Below are 20,003 nucleotides of genomic sequence, written 5' to 3'. Positions count from 1 at the left end.
AAGAACATGCTTGGCGACCGAAACTTTGCATACCCTTACAGATCCATCGTTACTCTCTCTGACAACTATATGATATAGGACACTCGATTCAGACACATATCGACTGTGCTATGTCAACTTATACATATTTTAGGGAAGTGGAAATTAAAAGACTAGCAACCCACAGACAGATGTATATTAATTGTTTGATTCTGATCAAGGATATATACATCAAATAGTGTCGGAAATACTGGATACAATTCGAATACCCTCTGCCAGGGTATAACAAGAAAAGAATAAAGAAAATGGAAAAAAAATAAAAAGAAAAAGCCACACAATGCTTTTGTATTTTTGCAAGGAACAAAAGATGAGCACAAGACAAAGACACTTGCTCAAGGCAACGCCACGCCGTTTCATGGCTTAAACTCAAGTTCCCAGGAACCACTCCAATGCGCCGCACTCGACGACACAAACACACCCATCCAGAGAGCCAGAGCGCCAGAGAGCCGGAGAGCCAGAGAGCAACAAAGAGTAAGGTCAATCATTGGAATTTTGCCAGTTAATTCGCATACAAAAGGCGCTGGCCCAGAAGAGAATGAAAATAGCACGAGGCTGCTAGAGTTCCTTCTCTGCCTCTGTGCCCCCTGACCTGCCACGCCCATTATGTGCATACCGGGTGGCTGAGTTCGGCATTTATGCTTCCACTTAATTAGGTAATAAATGATTGAAGAAATTATGTCTAGACGTGAGGACAATTTCGATGTCTTGGCCTGGGGGCCACATACTTTGACTGGGAGCCAATTCATTTCTGGCACGTGAGGGGTTAAAATGTTACGAATTTCCACACAATCACACAACGCCTGAGAGAGGGAGCGAAGTGTGGGCACACACACACACAAAAGGAACGAGAGGAAAACAATCACATATGGGTGTGTGACTCATATACATAAATTCGAAAGGTATTTGGTTTGATTTGACGGCAAGGAAAGGAAGATTGTAAACAATTGTTTGTGTTCTTTTGTTCTCTTGTATTCAATTTGTTATACTCGTACCTGCCGCGGCTAAGTGGCAAAGTTTTCATACAATATCTATACACTTCCATAAATAATCAGCTTCACATAGATACATATATTTGTTCACATTTAATATCATTCACAGGGGAAGAACGATGGCTGAATAGCAAAACTGAAAATGAACCGTAATGAATGCGGGGAGGCACTGAGTGAGTATATGCGGGCTTGCCAGTTCATTAAAATGGCACAAATGCTGAAGGTCGATGATGTGGGGCCTATACTATACAGATACAGCGTAAGGATGGACGCCCTAGAGATGTGCATCTGGGCCGTGCGTCCTCGTCACTCCTGCAAGTCTTACCAACCCGAATGGAACGAAAAGAAAACATTCTAGATACCTACAGGTATCTAGGTATATCTTTTTTCGTGAGAGATGTTGAAAATGAAACAGTCTCCGCCCATCTCTAATTCTTTTATACTCGTTGATACTCGTACTCGTATCTAGTGTTCCAGAGAGTGCGTGGCCGTTTTGCTGTTGTTGCACGCACATTTATCAGGCTGCGATGATTACGTGTTTCCCATTTTATGGCTAAAACTGTTGCGCCTACAACTCTCCGTCCATACCCTCTCCCCAGCGCTGCTGAGCTGCTGGGGTAAGTGGGTCTCTGTCTCTGTCTCTGTCTCTCTGTCTGTTTGTGACTCTGTTGCTGTTTCTGTGGCTGCTGCTGGCTTTGTTCTACTTGGAATTGCCTTTTATTTTGCGCTAATTGAAGTTGCTGCCATCATATATACATATACATTTTTTTTCTCTCTTCACCTCCCCCACAAGCATAGCCCACATATCCTCGTGCTGTTTGCTTTTATTGCCGCTTCTATGTTTTGCCTGTTTTTGCAATTTTAATTAAAAACGTGTTTATAACAGCGCATAATGCTGATGAGTGAGTAGAATAATTTATTTCGAACATAAATAAAACCATATATGTATGTATAGAGCTTGGACTAATGCGAAAAGGCAAGTGTGCTGGCTGTCAGTTGATTTGAGTTGAGGTAATTAATGGCCAGATCCAAGTATTTAAATCGGTTTATCGTCTCGCAATTGTTTAAGAAGCTCCCCTTTCAGCATTCATACAGAACATATTTTTTTCTACGTACATTTAATAGGGCTTGCTCTATATCAACGGATTTACGTTTAATAGCAGCTTTAAGGTGGAAAACTTTATTAATTGCCAAGCGACTTCGATAGGGAAAAAACGCAGTTAAAGTCGAGCTGAAACTCGTGTCGACATGGCCATGCAAAGATGCAACATTTTCCGCTGCAATTTATTGCGAATACTCGTACACTCGTACAGAAGAGTTCCTACTTGGCTGGCGCATTTACACATTACGAATTCCTTTGCATAACGCTGTGGGGAATGTATATTGCCAGGCAGTCAGGCTGAGTGCCGGATGCCTGAGTAAGAAGCCACCGCCACAGAATCCTCAGCAGGAGGCGCCGCAGCAGCACAAAGAATTCAATTGAATTGATATTCAAATGCGCACTGCCAGCACACAGAGAGAGGGGAGGCATCCATTATTTGTCGATTTTACACATGGCACATAGGAAAATGTAGAAATGAAAAAGAAGGAGGAAGTCATCTATGCATAAAGTATAGGTATGGTATGTACATAGGTATTCCAGGCAAGTGCAAAGACCCGATTCTAGCTTTCATTAGAGCGCTACGGTGGCCAATGATCAGTGAACATTTTTTGATGGCCTGCAGTCGCAAACTATTTTTACGCCATTTGCCAAAAAACCCAGGCCAAAAAGCCAGGCCAACACTGGCCAGGCCCAAGCCCAGGCCCAGGCCCAGGCTCAGGCCCGACCACCTTTGGCTCAACAAAACATGGCCAGGACCCTCAGGAGCTGCATTTGCATAACTCGCTGCTTCCCAGAGAAGAACAAAGCCGAAGAGGAGTGGAATTCAAGAGAATATCGAAGACAGATAGACGGCTCAGGCTCCGGCTCCGGCATAGTCTCAGCGTTCGATGCGCTCCAGACAAGCAGCCAAGTGCAGAAATAACACAAAATAGATGGCAATGCAAGAGGCAAAAGAAGACTAAAAAATACAAAAATATATGTGTATACTATGGGGGAAAAAACTGCTAAGCAGCCAAATACTCGAGCATTTGCAAACGCGGCAAAGTAGCGAAAATTTGCAAATTGATTGCATTCCTGTGCCGAGCCAGAAGCCAGGAGAAGGTCGAGGAGAAGAGGAGAAGCTCAAATATGAAATCTTCGAGGAGTGCAAATTTTGCACATTTTTTCTGGCAACTTTGGGAATGCTTCTTCCAATTGCCAAAACAAAAGTCAAAGACCCCCCACATACATACTCGTACATATCCAAAGTGCAAGTTTATTACATTCCTCGACCCACTTTGAGGGTCGTGCAGCTGCAGCTGCAGCTCCCACTGCCACTGCCACTCCCACTCCCATTCCCACTTCCCACTTCAGCGAAAACCAAATTATGCAAATCTCAAGTTTAATTAGGAAAAGCACAGCTCAACTTTAAATCAATTTTCTCCTCTGTCTACCGCTTTTTCTATTCGGTTCTCTGCTTTTTATTTTATTTGTGCGCTTCATTTGAGCATCCCCATAAAATATTCAGACACTTTGACACACTTTGGTTGTCTGATCTGGCGACTGTACAGAGTAGAGAGTGGTTCGGACTTTGGTTGAGGGGCAGACAAAACCCAAAAACGGTACAAGGCAAATTCTGTTGGCCAACAAAATGACACTTAGTGCAAAACAGGAGAACACATGCCTAATAAATAATTCAGTGCGCAACAAGCGGACAACAAGCGCACTTGTGGCACCACCCCCACTCCCACCCGCACCACCCTGCCACACTGCTACGCTCCACACCAAACCACTCCAGCACCATTCTCTCTTACCATGCCTGACAGCTGTTCCTGGATTGTGCCCAACGCATCCATATTCACACAAGATTGAAATCTAGTCAGATGTGTTCGCTCCGCTCAAGTGTTGCGTGTTATTCAATGTCCTTCAAGAGTGCCCCGTATCGTTCAGGCTCTCTGTCCATCTGGCTCACCGACCTGATGACCAGGTCCACGGAGACATATGCGGGTCATTTGCTGTGCGACGACATCATATTTGAGAGATTTTCATAGCCAAAGATATGTATGTATCTCTTTGCAGCATTTTGCTACCAGGCTCTGGCTCTGGTGTACAAAAGAAACGAAAAACAATTCAATAAAGCAACACGAAAATCTAATACTGAGACACGGAAATGCTTTTAGCCAGGCCAAAATTCGTCGAAATATAAACCGGGCAACGATGAAAAATCCTCCAAGCTCCTGCTTCCTTCCACAAGCAGTATATCTACGAATGTGAGTGTCTTCAAGTTTCTGTGTTTCTAATGAAGTTGGGAACTTTCTGCCATATAGGTAAGAATTATGATTTATCAGCGCCTCAGTTTTATTGATATTACAAACCCAGACAGTTACAAGAAAATAATTTTGTCAGAGCTTGAAGTCGAGGTCGTAAAAGTGAAAGATGAGGCTCCGAAAAAATCATTTAGCATAATGATTAAAATAAATCATAATGTATAGAAAGAGAGAGATCCTAAGAGAGGAGAGGGATAAAGAAGAGAAGCTAAGCGAACATATGCAAGTGCAGACATTACGTATACGCCACGTAGCCGGCCACGTCCAGGCTCAAACACACACTCTCCTCTCTCCCAGTTACAGCCTGAGATCCGGCAGCAAACAAGCTAAATGCAAACAGACAAACAAAAATGATTTATAAATTGGCAAGACGTGCATAAAATGCTGAGCAGCAGCAGAAAAAACTGTTCCACTGCATACATAATGAGCCTCAGAGCGAATACGATTCCCAGACCAGACCAGACCAGTCCAGGACCGTCCCAGACCAAACCAGGCCATGCCCCAAGCCGAACGGACGCGGGAGATGGGGCGACCAGGAAGTGGCATTTAAATGCTCGCATTTATTCACTTATAAATGCTACAAATAAAAATATGCTAAGGGAAAATATGCTAAAAAGTCAGACCAGCCACGAAAAAAAAAAACACAGAAAAAGATGAAACAGGGGCAAGTGTGTGGCCAGAACTTACTGCAGAAAGTGCCATAATTGTGTCTCTCTCTCTCTCTCGCTCCCTTGCCACCATATCCCCTCTTTAAATCTCATTTGGCCTGCAGCGGCAGAGGAATTTCTTAAAAGTAAGAACCAAAAAATATCGAAACGCAAGACGAAGACCGAGGCGTAGATACACTTCCAAGCTGATAATTACATACATATATGATGGAGACAGCGAACTGTTTGGTAAATTATATTTAGTATCATATACGTTTGCCCATAGCTATTGGACATTGCGCGAACTGCGCCAATTATTCCGTTTCAGAATTCTGGTCAAAGTTGTAATGCCCTCTCCAAGGGTACTAAAAGAAGACCACTTTCTGGGACGCTGGCTCGGTTACTGTAAGACACAAGTGTGGCTGTTAGAGGCAGCGCCAGCTAGCCAGATACTATCGCCATGCCATGCATGTCGCTTCACACCAGCAGAGATGCACGCATACACCAGCAGGGAAAGCACCACACACAGATACACAGAAACACGGACACACGCATGGAACGCACGCACATATGCCATGAATTTCATTTAGTTTGTACGTGTGTGCGTTAGTTAATATTACACACGATGGTGTGTCAGTGTCTGTGTCTGTGTCTATATGTGGCTTTAAATTACCTCAACCATAAAGTAAACTTGCAAACTCATACGCACACACATGGAGATGGAAGCACGTTTAGCCCCAGCAATATGTTGTTGATGGCATTTTAAAGATGTTGTCTTTCGGTTTTGTAAAATATTGTAATTAGCTTAAATCACCTTTAAAATGAAAGCGATAGAGGCAAATAAAAGGTCAATCAAAAAACTATCAAAATATAAAGTGTATTCACACTCACATTTTTGGCCATAAAATATTTTTATAATTCGCATACCACAAACACCTTCTTTCATATTTCAATCTTTGCGTTGCCTATTAGTTTCTATGTAATTAATTAATTCGGTATTTATCTTTATCTGAGTTTGTGTATAATTGTAAATAATTGACCAGTCACAAAACCATCAATCTTTCCATCAGTTTGACTCTGACCAAAACTACTCCCTGGTCCATAAAGTGCAGCATTTGGCTGCCGTATCTTTAGGAATCACGTTCTTTAATGGCTTGCAAGTATTTTAGCTTCGGAGATGGCGTCAAATCTCAACAAGCTCCGTGAAATTTCTTTGCATATTAAATGCGCTCCCGGAAAGAGCCTCTGCCCACTGATGATAATGCAGCACACGTGCACTAAAATGCAAGAACTTGAAATATTTATAAGCTAGCTGGCAGATAAATCAGAGGCGCCTGCCCTCAAGCTGTTTTGCAGCTAAATGAAGAAAAATGAAGCGCGCAGTGTTGCCGCACAGGCTCCAGGCAAGAAACTGTCAAACTGCCAGGCCGGGGCCGGAGGCTGCCAATGTGGTGTGGCTGTGTGCACTTTGCTGATGGATTTCCAGGGGAGATTGCCTCCAGACTCAGATTGATGGCGTCAAAGCGAGAAGCCAGCCCAAAAACTGGTGTAAAGGTCAAATTTATGCGCGGTGAAAGTGTTCACAAAGTTCAGGACGATGATGTGTTTAAATATTTTACGATCCTGCCTTCAAAGACGGTCATAAATATGTATGTGAGTGGCAAAACGTGTTGCAGTCTCCAGGATAGGCTCATTAGGCTCTGCTGCTGGGGGACAGCTTTTAGCGTTCAATTAGACCACTGCAGTGGGCGAAGTACTAGGAAAAACTAAAGACCTAAACTCTGTTGGCAGCTGTGTTGCCAGGCAACACCCCACCCGATGATTCTAGGGCCCATCCAAGGCTCCTCTCTTTCAACGCTTATTTACATGTCAATTGTAAATTGTTTTTCATGTTTTTTCCTGCTTTTCTTTTTTCCTCTCGTCGAACACTTTTCACTTTAGTGATTTGTTGTGCTCTTTGTTTATCCCCGAAATCGAAAACATGTCGAGCACTTCCCGAATTCCCGAATATTGATACGCCTGTAAGTGTGCCACGAGAATTCCCCCAGGTGGGGCTCTCTCTGCTGACAGACTACCACGGATTTAAAGTGACAGCCGGCTGGATGGCGGTGGCTTGCTGTCTGGCAGGTGGGGCTTCGGAAGAGCAAATGCCAAGAGGCTGTAGTCTGTAGGCTGTAGGCAAAATCATCTTCTAGGCATACCCAAAAAAAGCAAATGTGTCAAACGTCAATCTAATTTCATTTTAACGCTCGACCAGATCCATCCATAGAAAGCCGCCAGAGTTTAGGCTCTGACTCACAGTGTGTTTGCAATACTTATACATATATGGATTTTTCAACAATTTGACAAATCGGATGTTGACATTTGTTGACGTCACACACAAACACACAAATACACGCTCGGGAACGTGACAAAGGGGATAGCAACTCGTCCTTATCCCCATCGATATCCCTCTCCGTTTGGGGAGGTTACAATACAATTCTAAATCACTGATGACGCCAATGGATGGCATCTGTAAAACTCAATGAATTGGAAAATGTTATGTTAGCTGCTTCCATTACTCACACATACACACGGCAGCAGGTGCCTTTACAAGGACATCATTGCCTATTCAAAAAGCGATACCTTCTTACGAGCACAAATTTCAAATTAAATAATTATGTTCACATACGAGTGTTTAAAAAATTGGAGTTTAAAAAGATCATCAGCAGAGTCAGTTTGTATCTGTGACAGTATTTTTGCACAGGAAAACATTCCTTAGGTGGCCAATAGAGTTTGGGACTGAATATACGATATATTAAGAACAAAATTCGTCAGTATTCAGAAAAGAATTCGTAAGCTGGTCAAATCCAAACCAGCTAAAAAATTAAACTAAACAAAAGGAATGGTTTCTCTTTTGAGTTCTAAGAACGAGAATAATCAAAATGATTCACAAAAAACTAAGAAGCGGCGCCTGACTGCAGGCGTGCGTAAATTGAATATGGAGGGGAGAAGCTGCTTAAGAAAATCATTTCAAAAAACGCTGGTTACTGCGACGCAACGCACTGTTTATTACGCACAAATTTATGCATACAAATAAAATGAGAGTAAATTGATTTATCTGCGGCCCAAGAAGGGGAGGCAAGTCGGTGGCCTGGAGCTGGAGGGAGAGGGTCCGCACTCATTCACTGGGGACACATTAGGCGCGGGCCCCACACACGCGGCCCAGCTCGAATGCAAATACCCACACACGCATGCTAATACGCTCGTAAAAAGGCAATTTCCACAAATTCAACGCACCTCAGCCACCTCTGGCCCAGCTCTCACGCATTTGTTTTTTTTTTTTTGGTACCCTGTAATTGTGGTATCTCAGGGGTGTACTATGTTCTTGGAGGACATGCAAATATAATTATATTTTCCGACTAAATTAGCAACACACTTCCAAAAACTTCCAGACTATACTAAGCTCATTTGGCTAACCAAATCTAATCTACAAGTGTCAATAGCCATGCACCTTTCTGACATTGCAATACTTCTCTCTTTGCCAACACTGAAGCGTATATAGGGTCACATAAATTCGACTCAACTATAGGACTTTCACATGATTTCAGGGAGCGGGAGACGCTAACTCAATTTTCTATTTGCAAAAATGTTTGTTCCATTGTGGTTGGGTCTGCGTCTGAGGTCAGAATAACTGGAGGTGGCTTGAGCCTGGTGCTGCTGCTGGGTGGGTGCATGAGGGTGTGTATGTTGAGTAGCAGTCAGGTGCCACCCTCTGTCCATTTGGGCACCAGCGAGGCATAACTTATGCCACAGACACTCACGCACACCCGTATATTCGCTCTCACACACATGTTTTGCATACAATATGTCTGTGTGTGGAGGTCTCCGTGTCCCAGCATACATTTATTTCAATTTTTACAACTCGGAGCCATCTCTCTCTTTCTCTCGCTCGCTCGCTCTGTCTCCGTCCTCCTTCCCCAGGAACCGCCTTCAGCTCTGGTAATGCGCTTTCAGGCATCGACATTGGCTTCGGTATCGTTGGCGGTTCTTCGTTCGCTTTACGATTACGTTTTACAAGATTTGCATAAACACTTTTATCGAAATATAAATGACTTAAAGTGCTTTGAATATATAATGTGCACGTTATGCCCTGTACTGGGGATAGTTTGACTATTTACTGAAACATATGAACAAATCCAATTTTTGTTCTATATTTCTAAATAAAATGTTAATTGAAACGACAAGATTGGTTAGCTTTAGCGCTTTTGGCACGTGGCCCGATATTTTACTCATATCTGTGTCTGCGAGCTAAACGAGTGAGTCGGGGACTTGCACCCTGGTATTATAATAATTCTTAATATCAAGCTACTATAATAAAGTCTTTAGATACCTTAGAGAATCGTCCTTTGATGACTAAAATGAGTTCCAATGATATCTAATGGAAAATTATGAAAACAAGAACTAAGAAAACAAAGCAATTCCCTTCCAAAAATTTCAGCTGCAAATGTCAAATAAATTCTTCCACCGAATGTCTTATATCAAAAATTAACAATTTCCCTGAAAGAGTATACAAACTTTGAGGTAACAGGGAAAGTATATATCGCACCTAAATTTCCCTTGCATTGCCTTCATGAATTTTGCAATTCTCGGGCGTCACATTATGCTCCACTTTTATGGCGTCACTTTAACGAGCTATCACTCCCGAGCAGTTTTTGGCAGAAAAGGCATTTGAAAGAGGCTATTGGCCTGCGGAAATTGACTAGACAATGATCAGGGCAGAAGGGAAAAGCATAGCATTTCAGGTAATCCAAGCAAGCCTTTAATCAATAACGTGGTCAAACAGATACTGTTGGTGGTATTCTGGTGGTTTTTTACTTCTTTTTCCCCATGGTCTCAAGTGGCATACCGCGGTTCTTGCCGCGCAGCTTGATGCCGATGATGCGCTCGATCTTGGCAAGAATTTGATCCTTGGGTATACCGCGGCCGGCCTCGTAGTCACCAATGACTTGCGGCTTCTCGCAAATCTTGCTGGCAAGATCCTTCTGGCTTAGCCCCTTGGCCTGGCGTCCCTGCATAATCAGACGGCACACATCCTGTGGCAGCTTCTCGCGACGCTGAGACATATGCTCGTAATCCAAATTAGTCGAGCTCATCTTCGTAGCGGCGTTCCACGAAAGTTCAGCAATCTGAAAAAAACCGTTTAAAGAAAGCGTTCAGAAATCGTTCTTTTAAAAAAGGTTGAAAATATTCCCAAAAAACGTACGACAAAAGTTGAGAAATTTTAGTAAAAATCTTTTAAAATAAAAATCCTTTCCGTGCGCTCCGAAAACTATTTTGCTTGTAACGAAACTGTTCCTACAATGCCTATTGCGAAAGTGACAATATCGGAAAAACAGATTATAAATCTCAGGGCCAACTGAGTTCAGGGATATCCACAATGAGATGCATAATACAAAATGCCAGCGACAACAAACTAACAAAAGTCAAAGCAATTGTAATAAATGACAGTCAGACATCTGCCAAATGGGCAAGGACGTGGGCGTGGGCTTGGAGGTGGGCGTGGGCGCTGGCGTGGGCATTGGGGGTGTGGGTGTGGGTTGCGAATGGTGCCTTGGCAAATGCCAGCTCTGCAAATCCTTGCCTGAATCTGGATTTCCTTCCCACAGATTTCCATCCTTCGTGGAAGTGATATCCACTCGAAATGGCGCGTCCCGGGCTGGGCTGTGTAAGAAATTTTCTAGCATTTTAGCATCATTAGCATTGATTTATGATTAAGTTCAACCTCAATTTTCAGTTAAATCGTTTTCCTTGCCTTCGTTTGGCGCTTGTGCGTCCTTCCCCCAGCACAGGGATTCTGCAAGGGACTTGAGAGCTGTTTTGGGGGACAGAGGGGAGACCAAATGCTGGGGGACTCCAGCTTTTGCTGGAACTGGTGACTGGGGGAAAACGTCGAAAACAAGAAATCAGAAAATCAGAAGTAGCTGCGATTCTCACAATCGGACGCACTGATGTGTATAATGATCTTTAGCTGGGATTTAAAACGGATAATAAATAATAAAAATACAGGGCGATTCAGGCGAAGGCAGCACAGAAACCCGAGCCAGTCCTGAATGGAAACTGAGCTTATAGTAAGTCTTCGCCGGCGCGGGCTCTCTCTTATAAAAAATGAATCGTTAAAAGGCCGCACAACGGCCACACAACACAGACATACAGACCTACTATATATAAATATATATTCGAATACTTATAAAGGAATATAAATGTTGGTTGCCACAACAAATCAGAAAACAAAAAAAAACAACGTGTAACGCAATGGCAAGAAACGGAAAAATAACGCAATATTCAAGAGATGTATGTCGGAAATGGAAGACAATGGATGACAAAGGCCATGATATATGATGAGCCAGTCACTCAATCCCGCTGTCTCTGGACGGAACGGGACACAGAGGCCTACAGATTGAAATAGAAATGAAAATAGAAATTGAAATAGATGAAAAGTTTAATGATAGTTCCGTTCTATGTTCAAACTGATATGAATGATGTCTGCCGATGAGCTGTACAAATCGTACACACAATACAGCTTCATAATCTAGAGACCGTTTTGCCAGAGCAGAGAAACTCCATTTGAATAATGCTGTTCAATAAAGTGAATTGCTTTCATTCAGCCAGTTTCCCCATTGATTCTGTCCACAAGAGCACGCCAGGGCATACCAGGGCACGGCAGCATCACACAAGAAAATTCACATTGTTGGTTGGCATTTCTCCCGATTTAAACGAATCCCGCCACACCAGCAGCAAAAGCAAGAGCACCAGCAGCAGTAACGGCAAAAAGCAGCAGCATTGAAATATGGAATAAGTTAAAAGGATTTATTAACTTTTAAAAGCTTCGCCCACAACAAAGCCAAAAGGCAGGGCGACGGCCAGCCGCCAACCACCATCGGGCCACCAAGTAACGACAAATATTGTATGCTGACTTCAGAAAATGCCAAAGGTATCGTATACGTACAATACTCTCATGTTGGGTTGTCCCAGCCTGGGTCTTTAATACGGTATATCGGATTTATGCAGCCGCTTCATGGCCTTTTGTTGCCTGTATAGTACAATCGGAAATTGCTCACATGGCGCGTTGAAAAATATTCTTGGGTAAGAGACAAATTTGAAAACACTATTGTTACTCTTTTTTCAAGAGTTTAAGAAGAGTTTTAATGCGAGTCAAATAAAATACTTGAAAGATGGATGTCCCAAAAAATATCAAATGCGAAAAGAATTCGAAGAAATAGAGCGGAATAAAAAGCGAAGGATCGGGAAATTGGACAAATTAGGAAAATATTCAATGAAATTGAAATAAAATCCAAATCGAACAATATTCATAACATCATCACATTTCCTAGCCTAGCCTAGCCATCACTTTAAATATTTATACCATTTTTATTATATGATTTCAATGTGCAAAAGTGAACTTTGGTTTTCTCAAAATGTTTCCCACATTTATCAAATCTGGCCAAACAAACTAGTCTCGTCTAAGCTGAGCGGGGGCCGGAGAATATATGTATATAAAAAATACTACTCTTTGTTGCTCTGGCAATACCATATATCCTTTGTACAATAAACATCGCTCACAGGCATACACAGCACGGGGAGAAGTGCAACCATATTTGTGAATAAATTGTGCTGCCAATAAAAAATATAGCAAACTCAAACAAAAAATGCACAAAGCACATAAATTGGCTTTCTGTCGCCAAGGCAGCAGCGACTTATTCGATGCGACCCCGGAACTGGAGCTGGAACTGCAACCCGAACCCAAGCCCAAACCTAATCCCAACTCTTGCTGGAGGAATAAATAAACTGACTGCCACTGCACTTGACTCAACCAAAGAGGAGCTGCTTTTCCGGCCATGGTCATGGCAGAATGGCGCCACAGTGGCTGCTTTTGAGCCACAATTTGAATTAAACACTTTTCTGGCGCTGCCTTTGTGCTGATGGTGTTGCTCTGGATGATGTTGCTGTGGATGTTGCCTTTGCTGCTCCTGCACTCTTAATGGAAATTAGCACACTTTTCACATTTTCCCTTTGCTGTTGATACCGTGTTGGCGCTCCCATTTTCGCTCCCTTTGCAGTTTGCAATTCGTAGATTCAAAAGTTCGGAAGCTGTTAATAATGTCGACAGGCACACGACACAAGTATTTCATTAGAGAGAAAGGAAGGCGGCAACCTCCTAGCCCCAACTGCCAGTCGGTCACTCGTCAGTAGTGTTTCCCCTAATTTGTTACCCTTTGAATTGGGGCTTTATCAATTCTAGTAAGTGTTTGAAATGCGGGAAAGGGAACTCTGTCATTGAAGCTCACAGAACCTCTGACTGAAACTCACGTCAAAGCCAAGTTCATAGAGATCCCAAAGGACGGATGGGACAAAAACGAGTATTCTAATATACCTCTTTAATGCACAAGGGATTCGAAAAGGTATCTAATGTTTCGACCACGAAACTAGCCATCCGTTTCTTGTTTTCAATTTGGCTTTTCCACCCGTTCCGTGCACGAAACGTTCTCGCGTGTCGTGATATCTGTTCAAATGCAATTACTAGAGAGCTGCTCTGCTCCCATGGCAAATGAAAGAAAAACTAATTAAATCCTTTGTCCAACATTTTGTCAAACAAAGAAGCAAGTCAAAAAAAAAATAGGATTACTCGTACATGAAATGGACGAGAGCTGGGAGAGTGGGATAGTGGGAGGGAGGTGTATAAACAGATCGCTTGCTAAAAGTTATTCAAGATAGCATTTACATTCCTTAACAATCCCGCGCTCTATGCAAATCAGAGTACGAGTATCCCCATCTGCAATGCGCCAAGGAAGCCAAAGGCGCCCACAAATCCGGTGCAGCTATATATTTATGTTAATGCGATCGACGAATCAATATGCTTTCGATTTCAGCATAAATGGCGCATCAGCGACATCCGTCTTGATATAAGAGGGATTACACGCGGAACCCACAGCGGAACAATGTCATCGACAAGTGGGCGGATGAGTGGGAGGTAAGGAATGGCAGTCATAAATTTTTCACTGGCTTGAATCCCATTAGGGCAAAGAGCCGGCCAGCGAGTTCGCGAAGTGTCTCCGGCAGGTGCATTTCTCTGTTGTCTCCAGTTGTCGTCGTCCTCGTTGTCTCCACCTCCGTTGACCTCACCTCTGACGTCGCGCTGCTTCTGCATTGATTTATGCCAATCACGCTTCGCTAATAACTCAGCGACTCCACCGATGCTACTCCGGATGCTGATGCCGCTGCCTCTGTTCTCTGCTCTGGTGGCTGTCATAATGACAGCAATTTGAGGGTTAAATTGGATATGCTTGAAGCGTTGACAAAGTTGGTCACGTGCTCATTTTTATACCCGCTACCCGTAGGGCACAAGGGTATATTATATGACAGGAAAAAGCGAGCTTCAGTCGATTCCCACATTTCTCTTGTACTCCAAACTCAAATTCAGAGGAGTTTCATAGTGCGTATCTAGAAAAATATATTGAGATTTTATTTTTGTTGGACCCAATATCTAATTATTCATTGAATATCAAAATGATACATTCCATTGGACAACACAGTCTGAGCATACGGTATTCTTTAGTCGTTTCTTCTATTTCTTTCCTGGATGGTACCCGCCCTGTAAACGGTCGCACATAATTGACGTTTCATTAGCAGCATCTCTGCCTCTGTTTAAAGAAGATTTACCATGCAAATGTCCAACTTACTTGATGCTCCCCACTTCCATCCTCAAACACTCACTTTAAAGTTGTTGTCTTGGCAATTAGAAAGGTCAAGCTTATGATGATGATGATGATGATGATGATGGTGACGTGATGATACCAATGATGGCACTCATAAAAACTTAAATTCGAGCACACACTTGCTCTTCCTTTTTCACTTTTCCCCCATTGAACTTGTACGAAAATCGAATTTGTGAAATTTCTATACACACACACACGCACCGGACCCTCAATGGGAATGGGAAAATTTCATAAATGAACCAGGATTCCACTTCAATTTATGACATAATGATATTTGAGTGGGGCAAATTGTGTTAGCCCCGAGGTTGGGAAGGAGTCTGAGGAGCGTTTCTTTTGTGGGTGCTTCTTGGTATGCTTGTGGCGGCTATTTGGCTCAATTTTATGTAAATTATGGGATTATGTTGTGATTTAGAATGGGTTACAATTGGAGCTTAGGGAGCCTATTAGGAACCACTTCCCATTGATAAGGTGTTGAGGTTAATTCGAGTTTTTATGTGGTGTGATGGGTGCTCTCTGGCCATTAAATTTAACAACACATTTTTGCTAGTTTTCGTATAAAAAGTTCTCTTACTTTGTTCACCCTGCTATCCTGCGCCACACTCCGTGTGATTAATAGCTGAAAAACTTGTTTTCTAATTATTTAACACCCAAAAACTACGACAATTAATTATGTGGCTGAACAATGAAGCCCCTGACGGACATTGTGGGCGACTCACAGACACACACAGACAAATACAAAGGCTTACAACAATTGCTAGTACAACAATAAATTTTATTGTGCATACACAAAATTCTCGTTGCGAATTTTGTATGGCGCTCTTTTTTCGTACTCCTGTTATTTGGTTGGCAAATGAAATTGTAGAGCAATGCACATGCATAGAGACAGCCACTCTGACACACGCAGAAATATATACATTAGATAAGCAACCGATCCGTAAAGAAAGCAGAAGCACTAACCGGGTGCCTTGGTCTAAAATATTCGAGGATTTCTTATTATTATCCAGTTCTCTGTAAGGTGTATTTAGTGATGGTTGGGCTCCTTTTGAACTGTTTGGCAAGGCCAAGATCACTTTAACTTAACATCAACTCACTACTTTCTAGTCAAAGATGGATTAGTTCTAAGAAAGGCAAAATGTCCTTAATTCCAACTAATTAAACCGACTGAGGGAAGAAAAGTTTGGTCAATAGCTGGCTTAATAGTTTGATTATAGCAACTATTGAATGAATATCAAAATTCAAGACCCAAAGTACCCCTGATGTACATTTTCACAGGGCATATTTCGTCACTATGTTAAATTCTACTATGCTAAGAGTATACAAATGAACGCACTCGTACGAATGGATGTGGATATGCATCCCATTGCAATGCATTGCATTCGGGTTAATTGTTTTTAGGCATGCAAAAACACAGAGGGAAAGAGGAACACACAATACAATATAGTGGGAGGAGGAAGGTAGAGAGCCCGAGAGAGAACCATTTAATGGCATGGCACATTCATTTGAAACTTTTTAATTAAACAGCAAACTGTGACAAATTATTTTAACGAGCTTTTTGCAATGCAAATTGAAAATAAAAATCGTTATAAAGAAAACTCAAACGTCAGGCCCAAAGCCGAATAAAGCCCCAAGCAGCTAACAGACAACATCCTCAACCAAAAAAAATACAAAGAACGAAACCACAATAAACTGGCCAAGATGGGGAGGCTCACAAGAAATCTGCTTAAAACAATTATTTCAGAATAATTGGCTTTAATTGCTTCCAGCATCCCCGACACCGTCGTCAGCGCCCGAAGTCGCCCAAGAAGGGGGAAACTTATGCCAAAGTGTAGGTCATAATGGCATCTATCAGTGGGCGACGAGGGCCGAGCAAGGGCTGTCGAGGGTTGAGTGGGCGGAAGCGGAAACAAGCAATTTTGCGGCCAAGTTACGAGTGCCACAGACAGCGGCTGAACAAGCAAAACAAGCACAACACAAGACAGAAGGCTAAAGACAATAATCCGACTAAAAGATACCCACTACTCAAGAACCAATTACCTGAAATAGCATTTAATAAAAATAATTAAGTAGGGGCAATAAGTTCGTTTCATTTCACAGAGCGACTGACATTACGATAACCTATTTTGGTTGGTTAAAAAAGCTTTTGGAAGAGCTGTCTGCTGCATGTATCAGAAATAAAATATTCCTTTGTACTCTGCGATTACCGGGTATAGCAACTAAAACGATACGATGTGAAAGAAAAGATTTCGCAAAGTGTGGAAGTTTTCATCCTCTTGCCAAAGTAATTCAACAAGTTCTTAGCCAGAGATACGAGTATTTTCATAATTAACAGACTACGGTTTCTGTGCACTCTCGTATATTGGGCATATGGAAAGGAATCTCAAGTTTTAAACGCTTAAAAGACAATACCCCAGCGGTAACCAGATGTCCGACATCTGACGGCACTGGGCAAACTCTATAATTAAGCTAATAGAACCATTAGCAAAAGGGTATGCCGGGCAAGCCGCAAACAACAAGAAACCGCAGCCAACTAAATAAAGTTGTGCGTTGGTCGCCTCCAACAAAAAGTGTTGGGATTTGGTGTGGCAACTGTGTTTGCGGATGGTTTTGTTTGCCTTGTTGTGGCCCAGACCCAGAGAGCCGAGGAGGCAAACACCAAAGTCTAAAAGCTGCTTATGACTTGCACCGATTGTTAATTGCAATCAACTGTTCGAGCACACCTCGCCCATGGCTCTGCAAGATTAATGATGGAATTAAAAACCAAGCCAAGCCATGTAATGTGGCTGCCTGTGTATGAGTTGAGCAGTGCACTTAATTAAAAATGTTTGCCTAAATTATGTACAGACAATTAGACAGGCAGACAGGACAGCAGCCCAGACAGGCATTTCCACAATTTGTGGTTGGGATTTTTAACATTTCTGTGCCAGTCCCCAATACCATTGTTAGACTAAACATGAGGCTCAGACTTACTTTCAAGAGGCTTTTGCTGAGCAATCTGAGAGCAGCAGCTCTGCGCGAAGTCCCTAAGTGGCCGCCAATTCATATTTAAGAGGGTATTATCATTTTGGTCATATAATTGCAACACTTAGAAGCAGCCCTCTCCGACTCAACAAACTTGATGTATTCTTGGCCAGGATTACTCCATAATATCAAAAACTATATTCATATGCAAGGCAAGACCTGGCACCTAGTCTTCCTTCTTTTGTAGGTAGACTTAGTAAAAGAGGGCGAGATCGAGAAACAGTATGATGATGAGAGTATCATAACTTCGGTTCTGAAGTTGGCTTTCTTGAGTTCTTGAGTTTGTTTTACTTGATTTCCCTTTGTCACATCTTCGCTGTGGTGGGACTGGGTGGCAATGGATGTCCTGGAGCAGCGCTAATTAATTGCTTAAACAATTGCACTCTAACAGCAACCGCGCATTGTTGTGGGGTCCCCGTTGCGTATACTTAATGCGAGAAATTATTTCACGCTCACTTACAAGTGTCACAATTTCGAGTAGTGTCCTCGCTGGTCCAAATGAGACCGCATAAATTTTGCAGCCTGCTTGCCTGACTGCCACGCGCCACGCGCCGCAAATGCAATAACTGCGCGTTTTGACCATGTGACCCTGGCCAAATGTGACACTAGGCCAAAAGAGGATTTAAACGACCCGAGAGGCAAAAACTGGAATGGCCCCGTCATCTCTGCTATGACGCTAGCGAGGGGCAAATATTTGTCCTCGACATGTGTTTTGCTGGAATTTAGCTGCGGCAAACGCAATTCTAATTAAGCGAATATCATTTGCGACAGTAAGCGACAGTCGACGTAATAAACGATGTAATAGCTTAAAGTTTACTTTATTTTATTGCTCATTCTGTCAGGGAATGCCAGGATACCCTGGTGGATCACTTGGCCTTGGTGGTGCAGCACTTATCCTTGGGACCAGACTTGCAGACGCACTTGCACTCCTGATCGCAGGCGCAATTATCGCCGCACTTGGTCGCCGTGCACTTGCAGTCTGAAAAATAGAATTTGTTTAAAAAATGAGCGACCAGACAATGGTTACACCTTCGACTCACTAGATCCACAGCCCTTGCAAACCATTTTAAAGATTGAATCGGTTGTACTTTACAACTTGTTGTTGGTCAGTGCGGGTTTGTGCCTGAGTATTTATAGGCTCGACCACCAGCTGAGGGCCGCGTGTAAATATTTTGCACTCTGCTCGTTTGATAAAGAAAAACGTGTGCAAAATCAACAGAACATACTCGACTGCAGTCAGCAGTCAACAGAAAACGAGTTGGGGAACCCTTCTTATCAGTCAGTGATAAGATAGGGGACAGGGGATGGAATCCCCTTAGATTGCTGTCCCCCAGTTAGTCTTACAAAGCCCCCGATAAACGTTACTGGCTACTTACTATGCGCAATTGGGGCTAGTTAAAGGGGTCAGAGTGGAATTACCGCAAATTGCAAAAGTTTTTAATTGTTTATCTCGGTCTCGGGCGAAACATTAGCGCAACATGGCCACGCCACAGCGATGTTGTCCTTGTCGCAATCAGCACACAAAAATCTTTCCAAGCGGATGCAAAAATTAGCCCACTCTCTCTCAAGGCTTTTCTGTCCGCCTGCTCCTGCTTCTGCTTCTGCTCCTGCCTCTATTGCTGCTGCCACTGCCTCGCAGCATTTTCAGGATGAGGTCAAATTATTAATTTAATATGCATCCGTGCCGACTCGGACTTTTTGGACTTCCGTTTGCCGCAGCGTCAACTTGCCCCACGACCAACCATTTTTGTGGGTTATACATTCTGTTTGGATGCCCACTGGCCCACTCAAGACCTATGACACGGGATGGCCACAAAATGGCCACCATTTCCGCTGCTCCCACTCACTGTTTCTACCCAGTAGTCGTTGAGTTCGAGGGTATATTGCATTTGGATCTTATAGGCAGAATAACCGCATGTGAGCAGCAGAACCATTATATTTCTTTAATTATGAGCAAAGGATTGATGAGATTCAAGAATATAATATTAAATATTGATGTTATTCGCTTTAATACTCAAATGACGCATCACCAACTTATAGAATATGGTTCTGATAATATAAGCCATTATCTACCGAAATGCTGGATATTTTGTCCTCTCAAAATAGGTCTGTTTAGCGGGTACTCTGTAGTCCGTATATAGAGCTTT

At 42.7% G+C, this 20,003-nt stretch overlaps 2 protein-coding genes across 2 annotated transcripts; both read right to left on the bottom strand.

Moving 5' to 3' along the window:
• Positions 1-9,861: 9,861 nt before the first annotated feature.
• On the bottom strand, positions 9,862-10,480 carry LOC6897363 (endothelial differentiation-related factor 1 homolog). The gene is made up of 2 exons (XM_002137480.3): positions 10,329-10,480; positions 9,862-10,251 (listed from the first exon to the last, which is right to left on the bottom strand). Exon 2 carries the CDS (start codon positions 10,216-10,218, stop codon positions 9,937-9,939), a length of 282 nt encoding a protein of 93 aa, XP_002137516.1. The 5' UTR covers positions 10,219-10,251; positions 10,329-10,480; the 3' UTR covers positions 9,862-9,936.
• An 8,178-nt stretch (positions 10,481-18,658) lies between these two features.
• MtnC (Metallothionein C) lies at positions 18,659-19,046 on the bottom strand. Its single transcript, XM_002137479.3, has 2 exons — positions 18,897-19,046; positions 18,659-18,835 (listed from the first exon to the last, which is right to left on the bottom strand). Exons 1-2 carry the CDS (start codon positions 18,919-18,921, stop codon positions 18,723-18,725), a joined length of 138 nt encoding a protein of 45 aa, XP_002137515.2. The 5' UTR covers positions 18,922-19,046; the 3' UTR covers positions 18,659-18,722.
• Between the last annotated feature and the right edge of the window lie 957 nt (positions 19,047-20,003).

Source organism: Drosophila pseudoobscura, chromosome 2 (assembly GCF_009870125.1).
Source record: "Drosophila pseudoobscura strain MV-25-SWS-2005 chromosome 2, UCI_Dpse_MV25, whole genome shotgun sequence".
Taxonomy (NCBI): domain Eukaryota; kingdom Metazoa; phylum Arthropoda; class Insecta; order Diptera; family Drosophilidae; genus Drosophila; species Drosophila pseudoobscura.
The sequence above is the reverse complement of the archived record's forward strand: the minus strand, read 5'-3'. Positions and strand labels throughout refer to the sequence as shown.